This window comes from Mesoplodon mirus (assembly GCF_964341445.2).
Source record: "Mesoplodon mirus genome assembly, chromosome: 14".
Classification (NCBI taxonomy): Eukaryota; Metazoa; Chordata; class Mammalia; order Artiodactyla; family Ziphiidae; genus Mesoplodon; species Mesoplodon mirus.
In genome coordinates, this window is record NC_138990.1 from 60,345,384 (window position 1) to 60,368,359 (window position 22,976).

Sequence of the window (22,976 nt, forward strand, 5' to 3'; positions counted from 1 at the left end):
TTAGTGAAGTGGCAATTTACCTAAAGAGCTTACTGACTGAAAAGCTCTCAAAATCTGAAATCACTGGAGAAAAGAGGGGCTTTAGGGGAGAAAAAAGTTCAAAACAAGGGAGGAGGAAACAAAAAACACCTTAACACTCTAAAAACTGACTGTTCTATAAATCTTAAGCAGATGTTCAGTGTGGAAAGAAATCAATTCAGGAGAAACCATCGACTTCACAAAAATTATTCTGTGAAGAGAACCAGCCCTTGAAAGAGCTAAATGTTTTTTTTTTTCTGTTCATCATCTATAAATGCGGAATCTTCAAGGAGACTGGTGTTGCAATTACAACTAATCCTCCCCAAAAAATTAACTGTGTTGAAGGCTTTGTAATTTCCCTAGGTACAATTTAGCTGTCACTTACTTTCAAATTTACTCAAACATGCGTTCGGAACAGCACTAACTTCACATGTCAAGTGCTTTCCAGCCAATTGAGTCTAAACTGGAAGTCGGTGTTAAACAACTGAATGATTAGACAAGATAGCTCATTTCCCTGCTCTTTTGTTCAGAATAAAATGCCACATTTACATTATCAGGCTCAACAGGATTTTCTGACAGAGGGAGAAAAAACCCTACTGAACACTGTCCGTACTAAGCACATGAAGCCTGTCATTTACCAATCATCCTTCAAAAAGCAATAGCCATGAATGTAACTTAATTACGACCCAATGATCCTTGACGAAAAATCATCTTATCACTGTCCTGTCCCCCTAGGGCAAATGAACCACTTTTGTCCTTTGGCACTGATGATGCTAAATTCTTAATTGCAATAATGGAGTAAAAGAGCCAAACCTCCTTAATTTCCTTTCAGCACATAAAGAGTTTTACTCCAGAAGGTGAGCATTCCCATAAATAATAAAAGTATCCAGTACAAATGAAGATGCCAAAATTGAAGGGGAGTGTATATGACAGAATAACCAGCATTATAAAAAGTGTATTTCCCACTTCTGCAACATATTGAAGTGTTACAGTGAGTTTTAAAACGTATTGGTATAGGTTCATCTTACAGAAATTGTGACCTTTATGAAGAACTCAAGATTAATTTAGCAAGAGTTCTGGGAGGATTATACGGGCAAAGTCCATGATTCACTTAAATGAAATGCACGTGGGTATATACAGATTATAGCACAAATCAGCACAGAAAAATCCTAAATGGAAAGCAGAAATTAAAGCTTCTTTGATCATTTGCACTAAATAATCCAGTTAAACAGCTTCAGATATTTTTCATATGAAATGAAACCAAAATGGATCAGCTATACAAGTGAATCTGAAACTGCATCACACAAATTTTTATGCTTTTAAAACTAATGGCCCAGATTTTATTAATTTTATTTCCTTTATCATAGCATAAAGACTAATCAAAAGCTCTTTTACCCTATTTTAAAGCATTTCTTTCTTCCTTAATATGGAGGATCCAGGTCATCTTTCTGGATCAGGCATGATTTCAATTAAAAGAAGTTTTTTTTAAAGTAGTTACAAAGGAAAATGTTTAACATTCATGTGGACTACACGTAGACATGTGTCTTATAGAACAGTCCCAGTGTAAACGAAACACATGAAAATTTTGTTCAATTCAGCATACTTCTTTTCTTTTCAGGGCAAGTATTATTTTGATAACACAAATCAGATTAGTTTAACAAGTTCTTCAAAATTTTGCAAACCTGTTGTTATTTTGGATTTCCTTTGGCAAATGAATAAAAACAAAATGTTATTTTTCATAACTGTAAAACTTTTAATACAATATCCAAGTAACAAACTGATACAATATTAAATTTCTCCTGTGTTTTATCCAATGCTGGAAAAGTCAGTCCAAAATTAGTATCTATTGAATCTTAAAGATCATCTTTCTAAGGAACTCAACCTCACAAATTTGTTCCAGAATTACAATTTGTAAGTGACAGCCTTCTTCAGAGTCTTTGCAATGACTTTCCAAAAAGATGCTTGCCTTTGAAAGGATGAAGATCTTGTAAAGTGTTCTGAAATGTTTCTCATAATTCTACCTCAAGTTTGAATAAAAGCCTCATTCTCCAGATGAGCTCATACCTGCTGAGGCCAATTAACTGATATTATTGAAGATTAAACATATTTAATCAAATCAAATACATGCAGACTTTTGGGCAGGCTAGCGTAGTTAATCCTAGTACTGCACTTGTCATGATTCTGAATTAATTAGCTATCTTCCATCAGTTGGGAAAACACAATTGAAAATAAGTTGCAAAGTCAATGTTTTCCCAACTTAGCCCCCACCAGGAGTGCTACTACTGTTTTCTGCTAAACATTAAATTTCCTTTATCTCCTTTTAATTATTCTCCTGACTCTAAAAGAGTCAACAAAACCTTTTTATCATGACAGATGAAACTGAAGATCTTGTCATGGAAAGTGCCTCTGCAAAGCAAAGATAGCAAAAAACAAAAACAAATTCAGGCAAATAAAAATAGAAGGTAATTTCTCTTTGTATCTGAAAGTAGTAAAAAAAACATAAAAGACACTAATTTAGATTTCTCTAGCCCAATTAACAGGGACAGTCAGATTTTACTGAGACACAAATCTCTGACTGTACTGTAAAATCGGAAGCACAAGAGTATGCTCCACATTAACATCTGAATCCCATGCTATTTCCATTTTCCCTTGGGGGAAGTTCTCCTTGGTTCATGAGCCCCATCTGCAGACCTCTTCTGGAAAACTTTTGTTATCTCCTCTGTCTTCAAAGTATTTCTATTTGTAAGACACTTTTTCTACCATGGCCTCATTTTCATTGTTAATTATTTTATTTTTGCCCAGTGGTGGAGGAGGGCCTAATTCTTCTGGGCACTGGGCCCATTTCTTTCAAATCCCTATGCAGAGCTCCACATGCAATTTGCAGAGACGGGTCCTTTAAACAATCAAAAAAATTCTAGGAGGAAGCATATTAATTATAGGATTTCTATATAAAGTAGGCTGTGAACATGAGAACTCAACAACACAATAATTGTTTGAATCACTATTTCTTTAAAAAGATGTAATGCTGAGATTGTGGAGGTTAAGATATAGCCAAATCATATAAGCTGATAAACTATTTTTTGATTGGATGGCAAAGAAATTATTTCATAAAACATTTATGTGCATTATGTGTGTGCATATATATATATATATATGTGTATACATATTTCCTAACAGTTAGTTAAAAGAGATGTTTTTATTCCACATTTTAAATTCAATACTAAATCATTCATTATATTCAATTAATTATACTCCCTAATAAACAAAGAAAAACTACCAGAAATGTGGGAAGAATATGAGAACCGTTAAGATTTATCTTTTACTTTTCTCCTGACACTGATATGACAACATCCAAACTAAAATTAGAAAATCACAATCACAATATAAGCAGATTAAAAATTGCATTAAGCCATGGAAGAGATGACAAAGAGGTAAGATCTGAGAAATTTTTTAAAACAGAAAAGAAAAACAAACACAAAAGGAAAAGAATAAAGGATACTTTATCATCTTACTAAAATGTTTCACTCATTACAAGAGAGTAGGTTGACTTTATGATTTGCACTGGAAAATATTACCTTAAATTGGGCACCACATGAACATTCCAAATGTAAAAATTTTCAAATTCAGTAAATCTCACCCTATTAACAAAATTCATCTTCTTCCCACAAGACACAGAGACATCTTCTACAATATTTATCAAAGCTAGAATAACTACTGTATTGGTACATGCAATTAAAATACTACATGGAGGAAAGGAGCAATGAAGAGACGCTGCCACATCATTACCTGAATAACAGTCATGAAGCATAATCAAAAGCCCCAGAGAATCCTTCTTTCTTATATTTATTAATAATTAACACTTATAAGGCTCAAAACTGGGAAAAACTAGATTTGGCTTCATGTAATATCACATGCCCCACAAAAAAAAAATCACCATAGATCATTCCATTGAGAAGTAATCCACAGGACCACAGGGCGACTGGTGATTTTATAGGTCACCTACTCCACCGAAGTCCTCTTATTCTGTGGCGAATAACCTCCAAGGCTTCCACAGCACCACAGAGAATTTACAAAGTATAATCCCCAAATGATTAGATTCATTCTTTCAATGCCAACATCTAAAATTGAAAATTCAATGAACTTACTTTTCCAGATATAGGGTGACCAATGGGGAACTTAAGGTGGTGGATGGTTTCGCTAACCCTAGAGTCACGATGGCTTCATGCAACTGTTTTACTGTTTCAGTTTCACCTCTTAAAGCTGCGCCATTTAGGATGTGGAAAAAGGACAAGACTGTTGCATCTTTGATAAGAACATCCTTCTCTTTCATCTCCTTTAGAATGTTAATAGCATCTACAATGAAGTAGCACAAAAGACCCTTAGGTAATTTCATGTAGGGAAAACAAACTGCTATTAAAACAGCATTTCAAGCCCAGCAGGAATGTAAATTCTAGTGTATAATGCCGATTTCAAGTTAATTACTACTTGCATTTCTAAACGAGACTACAATTATAAATCCACAATAGCATGGTTTTATCATTTCCCTGCAACTTTGACTACAAATTATAGATAGGGACTGTGTGCCCACTCTGCACCACATAACCCTGTACTGTCTGCCCTATAGCTGTAAGATCCTCCTAAATGGATGCTTTTATCGTTCAGAGCTAACATCTGCTAAATCACACCATTGTTTCTTCAGCAGATGGCTTGTCAGGAGGCCAGATAATAAAGATGTGTTTACACTGTATATACAGCCAGACTAATGGTCTGATACCGATAGGGCCTGTTTGCTATGTCGATACTAATTAGCCAAGCAGAGCCAATGAAAGCTTTCCAAAAGACTGCATGTTAACACATTAGATTCATTAAGCTTCATTAGGAAGGCAGAAACAAACATTTTAGGATATGGAATAAGTGCATTTTTATAATGTTGTTCTTAATTATTGCAGACAAAATGTTTTGACCGCTTTACAGAAAATGATTTTTAAAAAGCAGGCTAATCTTCATAAAGAATTTTCTGTGTTAGAAGGGTTTCCTAGGAAAAAATTCAATGTTCATATCAAATATTTTCTCCACACATTTTTCACTAAAAAGATTTTTAAAAAAATCTTCTCTAGGAATAAAAGGAAGAGAGGGAGGTTAAAAAAAGAGTTTCAAAATAAAGCCCAATGAGAAAGGAACAAGCAAACAGTAAGAATAAATTATCAAGTATAATTATATTAGGTTTAGCATTATCTCAACTATGAGAAAATTAGAGTGTGTACATCAACAATATAATCAGCTAGGTTCTCCCCGCAAACTTCTATGTAAAACCTTATTAAAGTACACATTTTGTTAATGTTATTAAAAGTGAAGACAAAGACTCCTGCAAAATTCATATTCTTGAATAAAGGTTGTATTTATAGGTTTTATGTTCAGCCTTCTAATGCTCTTAAGCAAAAACAAAGCCATTAGTTCAGGCATATAGGCAAATTGTGCCATAAGTCATGATCTTCAAACTCAATCCAAACCGCAATGCTAATAAAAACTAGCTGCAGAAATGCAAAAAGCACTGAGCTGTGCAAATGTAAATGACAAGCTTGCCAATCCATTAAAACTAATGGCCTACACTGTCCATGCAGCTCTGGCTGGATTCACATGCAAATTTGTATGCAAAGTGTTCAAGCACTTTGCAAGACATGATATACCATTAATATCAATTCACATGTTATTCCAGTGGCAAGATACTTGCATCACGTTTCCTTTATGTGCTGACGCTTACCTTGGAGCTTGCCATGTTTTCCCAATACTTTTACAAGTCTTACATACTTGCTGGTATCAAGGACAGCAGAAGAATCTAAACGATCACTAAAAATTAAAGCCATATTTATATTATGTTAGAAGTTGTTTAACTGTTAAAAGGACTGCAATATCTACTTGATCACTTTTCAAAAACTCATCAGAATCTGAACTGTTATTAACATTGGCCTCTACAATTTAGTTAAGGTTTATTTTTGAAGTCATATACAAATCCACATGTAATTATATTCAAAGTGACGAAGTAAAAATCTAACACTACACATATATTGCATCTTTTCATCTGCAAATGACACTAATAAGGAACTCTTTTGCTTCATGGCACTTAAGGTGATTCTAACTTTGTCATGAATACTGAAACACCCCCGAAAGACATATTTTTATGTCCTGATACATTTGGTAAATGTATCAGGATGGGAAACCAAAGATACCTTAGAAATGGACAGAATTTTGTTTACACTACAGTACAGAAAGTGGAATATTTAACAAGCTTTATAAAATAGTTACCATCACCACTGTTGTCATATGCAGTTATATAATCAAGAGGAAAAAAACTTTGGCTTTAAGGAATAGAACGTCTTATCATACTTAAACAAAGACTCCTTGCTGAAAACAAGCCATAATTAATCAAAGAGTCTTATAGTATGAAATTTCAAAAACACAAAAGAGAATTTTTAAAATTCACATTATATGAGAGTAGTATTCAAACTACATGATCCATCAAGGACTGTATATCAGCATACATGCTGATGATTTGTTTCAGTGCCAGGGTACTCACAATTCTCGTTTCAGGTTCAATGCCTCTTCTGCATTATCATGTCGACAGCACAAATTTATTAAAGAGGCATAGCCACCGATAACCATATCTGATTCATATTTTGCTTTCAATTCAAGAGCTTTATGCATGTTCTAAAATAAAGGATGGAAGTGAAAAAGAAATAAGAAATTAATATAAAAATAAAATAAAATTTCTAGTTTCAATGTTCAGAGTAAAAAAAGTTAATAGTACTTTTAAAATAAATGGATTAATGTTATTAACTTCACCTTGCTCCCTGAAAAGAAATGGATTCATGTTATTAACTTCACCTTGCTCCTGGTATTTTTATTTGCCTTTGAAAAAGCAGGAAAAGATATATGTATGTGGGGTTTAAAAGATTTGTTATCTACACTGCAAAACAGGCCACTATGCCAAATTTGATGTTTTAAGGTTTGGGTATAGTATTAAAAAAAAGACTTCCAGATTAAATATGTACCAAGTGAGCCCTTACTCACCGTCCAATTTCCATGCACAGAAATATCTGTCATTGCAGCGTTCCTCACAGTCTAGTTCAATATCCAAGTAATGGAAGGAAATATTTTAGAATTTAATAGTACCATGTTATAACCTTAAAGTCAGCTGTTATTTTTGTTCCCCTAGAAACACAGGCATAAGACCAAATGATACTGAACTAAAAACCGAAAAAGTCTAGTGATATACCACAAACTGCAGACGCACACTAAAATGAACACAAAGTACAGCTGGACGCCTGCTGAAAGAAGGCAAGAGACCCTTTATCTCAGAAAGACTTTTTTCCAGCAGGAAAATGGAATTTCAATCCCTGCATTAACAACCCAGTAATATTTGACTTGCAAATGACGACTGCATGTATCAGTTGCTTGACAATCTAGATATAAGAGACCGGAGCCATGGCTTGAAAGGACATTTGGCATGTATGATAAACCTATCATGGCTGTTACTATCATTCACTTTGCAGGTTATTGTAAACAAACTACAGCAACCGGAAAACATGCCATTCAAGGTGTAGCTGAAATTAGCTAACCTTTCACTTAATTGCATTCTTCACAGACATGATGTATAATAATTAATTGTAAAAATCATAAATATTATATTTGGCTTTGCTTACTTTTATCTATAAAGAATTTTTTTTACCTTAATAGCATATTTGAAATAGTTAAAAGTTACCTCTTCTGAACACAGCATTAATATGAGTTGCTTTAGGACATCTCCTATAGGTTGATTTTCAGCTTTTAGTTTTTCAAGTTTAGACTCCAAATCAGATGATGTAGGCTGCGTAGTCTACAGAAATGGAAAGAAAAAAGAAGGAAAGTAATTTCCTACGAAGAAAATGCACCCTTTGTCACTCTTCCCTTTAAACTGACCTTTCCTAAATGTCGTAAGTGCTATCATGGATATTAATCTGGGGATCTGAGGATGGACTCCAGGGGTTTATAAAGCTCCTGAGATTATATGCAAATTTCTCAGATATGCCGATTTTTTTGAGATATGCTGATTTTTCTGAAATAGCTTTTACCAACTTCTTAGAGGTACACTGATGACAAAAATGTTAGGAACCACTGGTTTTATAAGGACACAGGCTAGAACTCTCATTAAATGTGGTTATTATACCATGTAGAATCTATTCAAAAAGCCTACTTACTTTTCGAAAGTCTGTCTTCTCTCTTTCAACCAACATATTAACATCCTAAAATTGGGATTTAAATTAGAATCAGAAAACGTGTAAAATATATTAGCAGATGTCAAAAGCAAATTTTGGAAATTTCATTTCATTTTACTGTTATTTTTCCATCTTCCAAAATTTTCCAGAAATTCTGTTCATGCTTTATAACCACTGTAGTATTTTAAACACATTCTTCAATATATAAACAGCATTTACCAACAATCAATGAAAAGCCTTGTTTTAAAGGTTGTCATTTAAATAAACTTTTGGCCAAAAGCAACATATTTAAATAAAATTTTAACATGCTTTTATATATAAATTAAGCATTTAAAAAAGTTGATTACTGTTTCACACACACCTTAATCAATTCAGGAACATGATAGCTATCCAGCAGATTACGAATGCCTCTGTAGATATTTTCAGGAATTTTTACATTCTGTGCAAAGGGAAGGGAGGAGAAAAAAAACCCTGAGTTTTAGACAACCAAACTGAGATTTGTCTAACAGAAATTATCTCAGACATAATTTAAGTCTCCAACTCGTCTATGTCATTGAGAAGTGGTCTGGTTGTACTTAAAAGCAGCAATTTCAAATCTAATAGATACATGTCAGGCAGGACAGGCATTATATAGCAAAAAATGAAATGGTACCATCTCCATCAGCTGATGGAAGTATTGTCTCAAACGCTCCTCCTTGGCCTGTACCTCTGAGTCACTCATGCTGTCAATCAAGTTATAAAGAAAATAGCCAACAGCTTCTGTGGAAAAAAACAAGAGAAAGCATTCCACTAAAATTACTGAGACTGTCATGTTATCAAGATTAATTTATAAGAAATCATTTTGGTGTGAGATGTCACCCTGATGAGAGGCTCTGAAATGGCAACAATGATCACTGAGGCATAGAGATTATGTGGTTTGGGAGCACATATCTAACTGGTGAGTGAAAGGAATATTAATTATTTTCAGACCGAGTGACAGCTTTTCAGTACTGAATCTTACTTCAATCTATTTTTTTCCACCACTCTGTGACAGAAGTTGTCCTGCCCAAGGCCTTACCCCTTTTCCTGTCCAAATCACAAATAGTGAGAATAAATAAATGCCTTGTACACATTTCTATACTAATTTTTTGGTGGGCAATACTTAGGGAAACATAAAATTAGAGAGGATTGTTAAATGTTGAGTATAGAAAGTTAAATAATTTTAATAAGCAGATATAGTAATCCTGTGGAGAGCTGCCTATTAGCCAATGAAAAACCGAGATTAACAAAGATGCTTTGTAACAACAGTAATTTTCCTATGCATTCAAGCATAAAATGTATAGGGCCATGTGTTAATACCTAGGATAGAAAAATATGAACTTTCAAGAAGGGTACCTTCTTACAGAAACCCATACATTCTAGGCTTTATTATGTGAAAACAAAAATCATTAAATGTCAAATAATATATTTTGGGTAATAAATTATATTTAAGTGGAAAAATCTACATGACCGCTTTACTATTTTATATGTTTGATTATACTGGCAAAACATTAAAATCACATAAACACTAAGGATTACTAATTTTTAAGCCTATTTTGATTGATTCTATAAGAAGCATTTCTGCAATATCTAAAAAAAAAAGCCCTCCCAACCCTCCCTTTAAAAAAACAATTACGATAAAACCAAACACCTCATAGATCTCAAAATGTTGTGGTTATCAATATAAAGATTTATAACCAAATGTTTTCAAATTTCACTTTCAAAAAGAAAATGTTTACTGCTGTAATCCTTCTAGTCCATCATTACACAGAAGAATGGATTTGTGGATAAGTTACAATCATTGAAATTGAAACGCTACCCGTTGGTCCCGGAGGCTCCTGGCAATAACGTCCATCCTTGTACAACAGTTCTGTTATCTGGTAAGACAGAAAATGCGTGCATTGCAGCAAGAGAAGCAAACAAGAACAAATACAATCTGAAATTGAATTCTTGAAATAATAAAGCCTCTCCCCAGTAAGGTGTTATTCTATATCATAGTAATTCAACACCATCCCCACCTGCCAAGGAGATTGTTTCGTTTTTAAGTAATAGGCTTGTCTTTTAAAAACAAAACCAAAACAAATCCATGTTGAAGGAAAACTGCAATGTTTCATGAAATGTCACTAAGAAAGCCTCTAAACTGATCTTTTATATACTGTTTTAAATAAACTGTTATAATAGGAAATAGCTTATAGAAATTATCAGCCAATGTTATTTGTCACTGTATTGTTTTGGGTCTTGTTGAAATTGGTGCAGTTTCCTCCTTTTAAATGAAGTTTTACAGAAATAAGAAAGTAAAATATCCTGAACCATTAAGTAACTTTTTTTTAAAGTTTTTCAACATTTTCCCAGTCATTTTAATGGAATTAAAACAAAAGGGGGTCGACAGTTCTAACATGTTTGTTCTCATTGATTCTTATCAACTGAATACACAAAAACTAAAGACTTACTCATCAATATTAATTCTGCCCACAAAATTTCAATTAAAAAAATTCAAATATATATTATGATGAAAATGATTACAAAACCTACAAACAGTACTGACATCTAACTCTTGAACACAGTACTTGACTATATATCCACAGGCAGAAGATAATAAGAAAGGAACATAGTTTTCTGAAGTGATATGAGTTAGGAATTCTGAATTACCTCATGTGTATATTACGATAGAACTTATTTGTTCTTTAAATAGTGTCTGGCACATACTATAAGTATTAACAACTCAAACTACAGCAGCTTCTTCAACTATTTATTTTCTAATATGGAAAATTAGGCAAAGCTGACCATACCCCACTTCACTCCACCATGAAATCATGCTGCTGTTAATAGCAATTCAAAGGTTAAGGTAGAAACTGTTCAAAAGCAAAGCAAAACAAAACAATCCTTACCTACAAACTGTTTTTTAACCAACACAGACAAGTGTAGAAGGTAGACAATAAATTCTACCAGAAGTTGTAGCCATACATCAGACATGACAGCCAAATTTAACACCAAATTTTGAACAAAGACACATTTAATAAACCAATGAAAAATCTTTCTAGTCAAAAAATTAGTGCTAAATATAAACATCTCAACCATATATTATAACTGACTATACAGTTTGAATGGCAGTTTAAGGTAATACTAAAAAGAGAACTGAATGAAAAGATTTTTTTAAAACATTTAAATTGGGAATTCCAATCAATAATGTGCATTCTGACTTTATTAAGCTACAAATATTCTTGTAATTCAGCATAAGGATCATTGTACTTCCTGCATAAAAGCAGTTAACTTCTTAAAAAGATAGCAGTTTAAAATTGATTTGTATATCATTCATATATAGATATACATATAGATACACAAACATATACACACATGCATATATTTTTTAAAAATAATTATTAAATCTGTATGGTTGCTGCAATAATGTTAACAGTTGTTTTTTGGCAAAGTTGAAAACCTTATGAAGAATTTAGGACAAAGTAAAGGATCACTTCAATAATAAATTTCACGCTCCAGGAAAGCAGTTTTAAAACTAAAATGACCAACTTGAAGATTCTAAATTCACTTAATTTATAATGATACATGACAAATATATGAAGCTATTATAACTTTTGCTTTTTATATACCATGTTATGATTTGCAATATTAGGAATACTTACCTTGCTCCAAAGATTTATATTCATAGACCTGCAGGGGGCAGCAAAGGATTAAAAATAAACCCAAAAGTTTAAAAAACATTTTTAAGTTAAAAGACACTAGCAATTATTATATGCAATGCATACAGATGAAAGCCCTAAAAAATATAAGTAAATAAGTGTTTCCAAAATCAAGGTGAATTTTCAAGCCAAGGTAATTTAGAAAGATTGACTCTCATTTACTTTGAACCCTCAAAATAAAGAGATTTACTGATTCTTGCTCTTGCTCTGATTCAAGAACAAGTAAATCTTGGGGTCCCAGTTTGATGGAGCAGGATATTTGCATGGTCTCAAAGTATCTACCCAAGACTGCTTATTACTTGTAATGGTAAAGACAGTAACCACATAATGGAGAAATTGCACCAATATCTTCACTGAGTGATCAAAATTAATACCACTAATGAGATGCTGATGGACACATTTTAGATATAATTCCCTGAGAAGGACAGAACATCACTCCTGTGGTATTCCAATCAGGGATGTAACATGAAACTAATCACAGGGAACCATCATGAGGAACATTCTAGAAAATAACCGGCCTGTATTCTCCAAAACTATTAAACTATTAATGTCATAAACGACAAAGGCTGAAGAACTGTTCCAGATCAGAGAAAATTAAAGAGAAAAGACAACTAACATCCGTCCCTGAACTGGATTCTGTTCTGGAGGGAGGAAAATAAAGAGAGCAAGAAAGAGAAAATAATTGATAAAACTGGTATATGAGCTATATTAGATAAAAATATTCCATCAACGTTAAATTTCCTGAATTTGTCAACTGTGATGCAGTTGTGTTAAGGGAACATCTTTGTTCTGTGGAATTATATACTGACATATTTAAGGATAAAGGGTCATGACATATGCAACCTAAGCCCAAATAGTTCCAAAAAATTAAAATTTATATATACATGCATGTATAAATAGATGGAAAGAATGTATAATGATAATGTCAAAAACTGCTAAAAGTTAATAAAGTTCTCTGTACTACTCTTGTAATTTTCTATAAATTTGAAATTATTTCAGGAAAGCAAAAAGAACAGCTCACCCAAATTCTGACTGTTTAAATGAAAAATCATTTACAAAACTGGGTAACCAATGAACCCTAGTCTTATACTATTTAAGCTTTGTAAACTTAATGTCTATAAGCTTTGTATATTTAATTCAAACACAGAATCTACTTTAAAGAGACTAGTTACATTTTAATGATAATTTTACAATGCAAATATGATTTATATATTTATTATAATTATGTATATTATACTTAACATTGTAAAATACCCACAAAACTTACAGGCCTTTTTAAACCTATACCCACAAAAATTCATAGCCCTCTTTAAACTTGAGGTTGGGTAGTTTAGGGTGGACTGTTTTGGTATAGTGAGTTAATAAGGCACTTATTTTAACTTTAAAAACATTCAGAATGAACTACTGACACACACGACTACTTGGATGGATTTCAGGGACATTACGCTGAGTGAAAAAAGGCCAATCTCAAAATATGATATACTCTATGAGTCCAGTTATATAACCTTTGCAAACTAAAATTATAAAAATTGAGAACAAATCAGAGGTTGCCATAGGTTAGGGATGGTGGATGGGAGATAAAGAGGTACTGGGGGCGGGGGTAATTTGTAGTGATGGCATAGTTCTGTATCTTCACTGCAGTAATGGTTACACAAATCTATACGTGTGATAAAATGAGATGTAACCATTGGGGGAAAATGGATGGAGAGTATACAGGCCCTTTGTGTCCTATCTTTGCAACTTCCATGACTCCATAATTACTTCAAAACAGAAAATAAAAACATGTTCCATGCCCCTCTAGAATCCTCTGCCTTATAATAAAAATCATCCCTCCTACTAAAGCACATTAGGAAAAAGTTCTGAAAAAGATGAAATCTTATTCATAAGTGGGGGAAAAAAATGTTACAAAGCCCTGCATTTAATAGTGTTTCTTCCAATTTTGGAAAATCTCTGAGTAATCAGTTAGCAGAAGACATGATAAACTGACCTAAAAATTGTATCTCTAGGCTGAACTGGAAGACAATCTCTCAACTGTTACAAGAAAGTTTTTCATCTCATCCATCCACTGATTACAGAGCAGCCTCCTCCGACTTGACACTTCTATATGTTTAAAAAAAAAAAAAAATTTTTTTTTTTGGGCCAAATAGTAAGTGAAAGAAGAGTGAGCACTCAAAATATGAAGATATGGACTTCCCTGGCGGTCCAGCAAGTAAGACTCCACACTCCCAATGCAGGGGGCCCGGGTTCGAGCCCTGGCCGGGGAACTAGATCCCACATGCATGCCACTACTAAGAGGCTCACATGCCACTACTAAGAAGCCCGCATGCCGCAACTAAGAAGTCCGCACGCCACAACTAAAGATCCTTCATGCCGCAACGAAGATCCTGCGTGCTGCAACTAAGACCTGGCGCAGCCAAAATAAATTAATTAGTTTAAAAAAAAAGAAGATAAAATGCTGTGCAGTGAAGAATAAGATACAGTAGAAATCTATATTGATAAAAAAATCAGGCATCTTTTTTGGTTAGGCTAGAATCCGCTTTAATTCCAAGAAACCTGAACCTGTAGGTAGAAGCTTACCACACCTAAGGAATTGGGGTAGGGGGTGGTGGTGCTGGGGAGGAAGGTGGGAATAAGGAGAGTAGGGAAATCAGTTTGCAAGGACTTGAGAAGCCAATGCCCAAAAGTGCACAATATTAAGTGGCAAGATTTGCAGTGGTTTGTCATCTGTCCTGTACCATGGACCCCTCTGGGACTTCGGTGAATTCGTTTTCTCAGTTACTGTTAGTTTTGTCAGGTGTGATAACATTACAGTGGTTGTTTTATTTAAAGTAAGTTCTGAGGTATACATGAGACAGAATGACAAGAGGTCCATAATTTTAAACAGTCTAGGGGAAAAAAGGGGGGTGGCGGTGGGGAAGGAATAAATGAAACAAGACTGCCCAAATCTTAACTGTTGAAGCTGGGCAGTGGCTACTTTGGAGTTCTACTTTCGTGAATGATTGAAAGCTCCATAATGAAAAATAAATACATACCATCTCTGGTCTAAATTTTACATCTCTATTCTAACTCTCAGCATTAATAAACTGGGCTTTCTTTTTAAGGAAAGCTACTTTAATCATATCTTTCATCAAACATCAACTTAATGTAGAACAAAAAGTATTCCTAAGATAGTAAATTGCCATCAAACCTGGCATGAAGTACCTAGGGAAGGCAAAGAGGCAAACCTGCAAAACCGTACACATATCTAAAGTAACTGAAAATGACTAAAAGCACTACCTTGAACGTGAAGCTTCATGACAGATGGCACAGGTCCAGAAAAAACTAAAAAACCCCACACAGAATCTTTTAAACTAAGCTGTGTGAAGGATAGTTAACACTTCTTCATCACACATTCAATCCGTGCAATCTGGCTTCTGGCCCCAAACCTCCACTGAAAGTACTCTTACTATTACCACTAATCTCAATTCAAAATTCAACTAACACCTTCTGGTCCCCTTTGACTAAGTTTTGAGATTTGTGTTGTTGATCATTCCCTGCCAGTCTTCCAGTGATGCTACTCAATCTGTTTCAGAAATTCTCCTTCCCTAGGTGCTCCTTAAAAACAATCCTCTGTACTAGGTTCCAAGTGCATTATATTTTTTAATTTTTAAGACAATCCTACAAGTAGGTATTTAAATTCCCTGTTTCCCAGAAGAAGCAGACTCAGAAAGGCTAAGTTTAGAATTATCTTCACCGGAAGTTCCACAGGCACCTAAAAGGATTCCACGAATTGTTGATTACCTCTTGCTGTTGTCCTATTCCCCCACCTACCCTTACCGGTACCCTTTTCTCCCCGCTTCAAATATCCATTGTCAGTCTTAACCTTCATTATGTCAATCTTTCAGCGGCTGAAAGCCATGACTCAAGGTCTAAACTTCATAACTTAGAATGAGATCATTTGTGAAGAGCCCCAGGCTACCATTTTGGCTTTATTTCTTGCCATTATTTCATGGGCAACCATTATGTCAATCTATCATCAGGTTCCCAAATGCACTGTTCTCTCAGCTTCAATGCCTTTGCCTGGAATGCCCTTCCTTCCCCTGGGCAAATGCTTATTCATCCTTTAACCTCAGTTCAGCACCTTCTCTACACATCTTGCCCTGACCCATTCCGCCCCTAACCTTGGCAGAAAGAGACAGCGATTCAGTTATATATATATATATATATATATATATATATATATATATATATATATATATACACACACATATTCTTTTTCATTATGGTTTATTACAGGATATTGAATATAGTTCCCTGTGCTATACAGTAGGACCTGTTGTTTATCTCTTTTATATATAGTAGTTTGCATCTGCTAATCCTAAACTCCTAATTTATTCCTCCCCCCATTTCACCTTTGGTAACCATAAGTTTGTTTTCTATGTCTGTGAGTCTGTTTCTGTTTTGTAAATAAGTTCACTTGTATCATATTTTAGATTCCACATAAAAGTGATATATGATATTTGTCTTTCTGACTTACTTCACTTAGCATGATAATCTCTAGGTCTCTCCATGTTGCAGCAAATGACATTGTTTCATTCTTTTTATGGCTGAGGAGTATTCCATTGTGTGTGTGTATACGTATGCGCATGTGTACACACCACATCTTCTTTATCCATTCAGATAGTATCTTCTCCTCTATATATTCATAATTATCAAGAGAAGTTTGCAGTTGCTTTCCTATTTTCTGGTACCTAGTTAACAAGTTGGGGGCAAGAAGATTCCTATTCATTCTTGAATTACCTATTACCTCACAGTCCCAGCCTTTAACACACACTAAGAGCTAATATTTCCTGAGTACTCACAAACTGTACTTCATGAAGTACTTCCCTTCTCCTTGTAAAAATGTCATGAGTGGGAGCCTCACTGGCTGACTGAAAAGAGGAACTTCACACCTGGCACTTAACTTGGTTGACTGTGACAGGGCTAGTGTCAGAAACTTGATTTTTTTCAACATGTGAAAGGCAGCCCTGCTCCAATGGTACAGATTCCCACTTGTCAAGTTCAAACTCTTGCCACTGGGTCAGGAAAATCTCTCCTTATATCACAGAACTCTTTATCTATGGACTATGAAGACTTAAGTGCCTCCAAGCCAATTCTCAAACATTTCTCTTTTTGGTATTTGCCAACCAAATTTTGAACTATCTTCAGTGACATTTTGTCTCTTAGAAGTGACTCAATATTTCTGGGTGAAGTTTTCAGTAATGTACAAAATGTACACTGCCTTCTTTCTCACTTGAACTTTGTTCAGCTGGTGCTATTGTTAAGAGGAAAGAAAGTCTTATTCATACTAAACATATTCTTGCCCTGGATTTGACAGAATTCACTAACTTTACCAGTCAGAGTAAATGCCCTTTCAAATTCTTTTTTTTTTTTTTTTTTTTTTTTTTTGCAGTACGCGGGCCTCTCACTGTTGTGGCCTCTCCCGTTGCGGAGCACAGGCTCCGGACGCACAGGCCCAGCGGCCATGGCTCACGGGCCCAGCCGCTCCGCGGCATATGGGATCCTCCCAGACCGGGGCACGAACCCGTATCCCCTGCATCGGCAGGCGGACTCTCAACCACTGCGCCACCAGGGAGGCCCTCAAATTCTTTAAAATAGCTTTATTTAAAAAAAAAATTTTTTAAGTAAAAATTCCCTAATAACCTTGAATAATCCCACCCTAATAGCAATACTGAATTTTAAACATTTTATATAGGTGACTTCGCCTCTATAGGCTACCAATTTGGTGTATACATTGGGAAACTTTGGGAAGGCATGACACTTAATTGGTATTCAATGACCATCTCCTGAGCTTATCAATTTACAGAAATACTAGCTTGCCACTTAAACACCACTCAAACACCACTCTCAGAATATATGAAGAAAATAGTGTTGGTCTTTCAAAAATATTGTGGGATGGCATAAAAAATTAATCTGGGCCCAAACAGGTTACAGAACACATGGGAGGAACTACTGCCTCTTGGCCCATGGATCTACCACTATTAGGCAGGTAATACTAAGGGCAGATAACTCTTACAAAAATTGCATTCCAATACCGAAATGCACATCCAAGTTTCCCTTAGAATTAGCTAAAGTGACTATGCTATCTCATTTAATGTTTTATAACTTATTTCTGATAACTATGAATAATTTTTTTTGGGTAACTTTAAGTGAATCTCTTATGGGCTAATCCTTATAGGAGCTGCAAGACTCTACTGGCATTACCAATCAGTTTGGTTTTCAGAACAGCTTTCAGTCACTCAGCCAATTCTAAAGTTGCCAGAAGAGTACAACTGGACCCTGAGAAGCATGTGATAGGTGACTGTTTCAAAAGCTGTACTGAATGTACTGACAAAGGGATTTGAAAATATATATACTATTTGGTTCAGCATCAATTGAAAGAATAGAAGGCTACATTAATGCCAAGATAATGGACTGTAATGACTATGTTTTGAATTTTTAATAGTTTTGGGGGTGGGAGGAAAAGAAAGAAATTACCTCTAGTCAAATACTTCAAATTTTGCACATTCTTATGATTAATGCCAAATTACCACAACCTGAAACTTTTCGGTCTCTACAATAAGAAAAATTCATCAACATAATACAGTTTTAGAACCTAGAGATTTAAAATATTTCTCTGGAAGGGACTAATTAAAACTTGTTTTTATAGGGCGGACTATCAGAGCAGACAGACCTTGACAAATAGAGAGCCCTGGAGAACTGCAGAGGGTTGTCCTCAGGCTTCAGCTAAGTACTGATAAGCACATTCGAGTGAAGAAACAATCCGAAGTCCAGGAAACTACATGAGAACTTTCCAGAAGCTCAAAAAAAGACAATTCCCAAAACCCACACATGGAATTGGAATAGTTCACATTCCCAATAATCTCAAAATACATGGGCTAGCAGATAGAATTATCATTATCAGGAGGATACTACCTTAATAGTATAGGGCTTGACTAATTTAGTGGGAATAATCCTAGACTAAAAGCTGCTCTAGGGCTTCCCTGGTGGCGCAGTGGTTGAGAGTCCGCCTGCTGATGCAGGGGACGTGGGTTCGTGCCCCAGTCCGGGAAGATCCCACATGCCACAGAGCAGCTGGGCCCGTGAGCCATGGCCGCTGAGCCTGCGCATCCGGAGCCTGTGCTCCGCAACGGGAGAGGCCACAACAGTGAGAGGCCTGCGTACCGCAAAAAAAAAAAAAAAAAAAAAAAAAAAGCTGCTCTAGTCCTACCTAACAAGGCACAGAAGCAAGCGCTAAGAAAACTGTTCCAAGTAACTTAAGACTGTCTCAGAACAAAACTCAAAAATATTTAGAGGAATTGAAAAAAAAAAAAATCCGTATCCACCAACATAAAATCCACATCTGGCATCCAATCAGAAATTATAAACAAGTACAAATGTATGATGTCTGAAAAAAAAATTAACAGAATTAGTAGGCAAGAACATCAAAACATCTATCATTAATATCTCCATATAGAGAAGAAAGAAGCATGAACATGATAAGGAGACATGGAAGATTAAAAAAAAATCTGAATTTCTAGAAGTGAACAATATAACGTCTGAGATTCAAATACATCCTAGATGTATCTCTGCTTCAGCCAGCCTCCACACTGCACAAGTTAGTCTACTTTCTTCAGAACAAAGGACAAGTTCCTTCATGTTTTTAAAAAATTTTACAATCTGATCCTAACCAACATCTCCAATCTCAACAATAAATACTTGGTGAATTAAGGGGAATGCTCAAAAACAGAGGCAGAAACACAGAATATATAAGGCCTCGATAATTAATTCAACAGTGCTGATCATGTGCCAGGTATTAATATCTACATGCTGAAGATAGTGCAATAAACCAAACAAACATGGAACTTATGTTCTACTAATCAAAATAGCTACCACAAAATCTCTGTTACAAAATAGGAGCAAAAAAAGATAAGCATGCCCTTATTTAGAACATTTTATTTTTCCAAATTGCAGTGCATTAGGGTACCTAACTTCCCAGCCCACAATAAACCAGAAACAGGGCTTCCCTGGTGGTGTAGTGGTTGAGAATCTGCCTGCCAGTGCAGGGGACACGGGTTCGAGCTCTGGTCTGGGAAGATCCCACATGCCACGGAGCAACTGGGCCCGTGAGCCACAACTACTGAGCCTGCGCATCTGGAGCCTGTGCTCCACAACAAGAGTGGCCCCCGCTCGCTGCAACTAGAGAAAGCCCTCGCACAGAAACGAAGATCCAACACAGACAAAAATAAATAAATAAATTTATTTAAAAAAATAAAATAAAATAAACCAGAAACAGCAAATTATTTTAGTGTATGTAGGTTAAGGTTAAGTACACTGAAAGTTGTCAAGAGGGACAGTAAAAAAAAAAAAAAAAATCTTACAGCAAAGATGACACAAAATTAAAAAGTAGAAACAGAAAACACAGCAACCAGACACGCTTACTGGAGAGGTGAGCAGCTCTCCATACTATAATCTTTAAGCCACTAAAAAGGTCGATGACTGACCTAGGTATATATCAGAATATGCAATTAGGTTTTTTTCATCATAATGAATCAACTTTATAGTCCAAGTACTTTGTTTAAGAAGTCTAGGATTGGGCTTCCCTGGTGGCTCAATGGTTAAGAATCCACCTGCCAATGCAGGGGACAAGGGTTCAAGCTCTGGTCTGGGAAGCTCCCACATGCCACGGAGCAACCAAGCCCATGAGCCACAACTACTGAGCCCACAGGCCTGGAGCCCCTGCTCTGCAACAGAGTAGCCCCCACTCGCTGCAACTAGAGAAAGCCTGAGCTCAGCAACGAAGACCCAACGCAGCCAAAAATGAATAAATTTATTTTTTAAAAAAAGGAAGCCTAGGGCTTCCCTCGTGGCGCAGTGGTTGAGAGTCCGCCTGCCGATGCAGGGGACGCGGGTTCGTGCCCCGGTCTGGGAAGATCCCACATGCCGCGGAATGGCTGGGCCCGTGAGCCATGGCCGCTGGGCCTGCGTGTCCGGAGCCTGTGCTCCGCAACGGGAGTGGCCACAACAGTGAGAGAGAGGCCCACTACCACAAAAAAAAAAAAAAAAAAAAAAAAGAAGTGTAGGATTTGTGAAATATAACAACCGCCTTTCAAACTGACTAAAAAAGTAATAATAAAGGTAAAGAAGGAAATACCCATGATCTGGAAGTTTATATGAAAAACTTTTTTTCAAGTCTTTTGTCAAGGACAATTATATGAAAAGTCACTATATTTCACTTCATAATGCATTATGGGTTCTTGTTTTAAAATCTGGCTCTACTAGCATTTTTATCTACTTGATTATGTGTTCTGTATTTTTCAAATTTTATTTTTAAAGGCACAGACCTTGGTTTTGTTTTTTTTTTCTTAACTTCAGGAAAACAGAAATTATTTAAATGTACGTAGGTGCATGAGAGGAGTGGAACTGTACTGGCTAAATAAAGAATGGCAACAAGAATCCCTCCTACTTGTTCTATCTCTTCTTGCCTGCAATGGAGGTTCCGGAGATGTCAACAGAAAACCTAGTGCTTCCATCAACAAACAGTCTAAAAATTACTGGGATCAATATCAGAAGTCATTAACATTATAAACACAGAAAGAATGACAATATTAGAAACTCATCCTTTTGCAACCACCTCTGCTAACAAATGATTCAACAAGGACTACCAACGGCTACTATCACCACTGAGTGAAAGGTGCTAGGAAACAGGGTAGACACACTATCTCAAAGTATCACCCCACAGATGCCTTACTAATTACAAAGAAGATGAGGTTCCTTTGCAAGGAAGAGAAGTGGGGGCCACCAATGTAAGCAAATGATCAAAATTAGCTGATGGCACCAAAGTTGGACACCTGACATTACATTCCTTAAGAAATGCCAATCACATATACTTGCTAAAAATGTTCAGTCTGAGTCTGATCGTGAGGGAAAAATTAGGTAAACACAAAATATGAGAGGGACATTCTATAGAGAAAGAAGCCTCGACTCTTTCCCCACCACCACCAAAAAAGTAAGGAATTGTTTTTAAGAGAATAAAGAGATAGCAATCAAATACTGTGCATGAACTTAACTGAATCCTCAAAAAGTAAAACAGCTATAAAAGAATTTTAGAACAGCTGGGACAATCTTACACACACTATGTATATTAGTTGATATTATAGTATTGTTAATTTTTAGGAGTGATACTGGTATTGTGATTACATAGATGATGACCTTATTCTTGAGAGATATGTTGAAGGATCCAGTATCATGATGTCTACAACTTCAAGGAGTGCAGCAAAAAAGGAGAAAAAGTGTATATATGTATATGTATATGTCCATATGTATATATTAGAGAAAAAGTGTATGAGAGAAAGCAAGTCAATATGGCAAAATATCAACAATTGGTGAATCTACATAAAGGGTATGTGAGTATTTCCTTTACCACTCTTTCAACTTGTCTTTATGTTTGAATATTTTCAAAACAACAAAATTGGGAGAAAAGGTCATTAACGTTCCCTGAGCAGACTGAGGAGGAGAGTAGTATTACACTGAATAAAAGTCTTCTTGTAATTAAATGCTCAAAGTATAAATCAAATATACATGCAAATTTGTCTATAACTCCAACTCGCCATATTCAAAGAGTGCTTTCTTTTTTTGAAACAAGACCTCTACCAAATCAGTATGAATTTCTTGGAATAGATGATAAAAAAAAGGCAGCCTAAACTCACAACTACTTAGTAGGAAGAATAAAATAGATAAGGTTATTTCAGGTAACTAGTATATTGGAAGATAAGAATATCCGTTTCTTTCCTCACACAGTAGGTCAAAAAGGAGAAATCAGTCTATATTCAGGCAAAGATTATATAAGGTGATCATCTTACCTCCTAAAGCCTAGAATTAGGCTGCCTCTCAATGAAGCAAATGAGAAAGGCAATGTATTTGATTCCACTGCAAAAGAAAATAATCATCATAAAACCCCAGACCAAAACCA

At 35.3% G+C, this 22,976-nt stretch overlaps 1 protein-coding gene across 1 annotated transcript in view; it reads right to left on the minus strand.

Moving 5' to 3' along the window:
- The window catches only part of LRPPRC (leucine rich pentatricopeptide repeat containing), a 104,668-nt gene that overhangs the window by 46,102 nt on the left and 35,590 nt on the right, over positions 1-22,976 (minus strand). The window contains exons 14-23 of the mRNA XM_082643124.1: positions 22,867-22,933; positions 11,930-11,957; positions 10,108-10,165; positions 8,923-9,029; positions 8,632-8,709; positions 8,253-8,297; positions 7,778-7,891; positions 6,593-6,723; positions 5,780-5,865; positions 4,164-4,371 (exon numbers count right to left, since the gene is read on the minus strand). Coding sequence (XP_082499250.1) covers positions 4,164-4,371; positions 5,780-5,865; positions 6,593-6,723; positions 7,778-7,891; positions 8,253-8,297; positions 8,632-8,709; positions 8,923-9,029; positions 10,108-10,165; positions 11,930-11,957; positions 22,867-22,933 — 922 coding nt within the window. The remainder of the gene's footprint in view (positions 1-4,163; positions 4,372-5,779; positions 5,866-6,592; positions 6,724-7,777; positions 7,892-8,252; positions 8,298-8,631; positions 8,710-8,922; positions 9,030-10,107; positions 10,166-11,929; positions 11,958-22,866; positions 22,934-22,976) is intronic.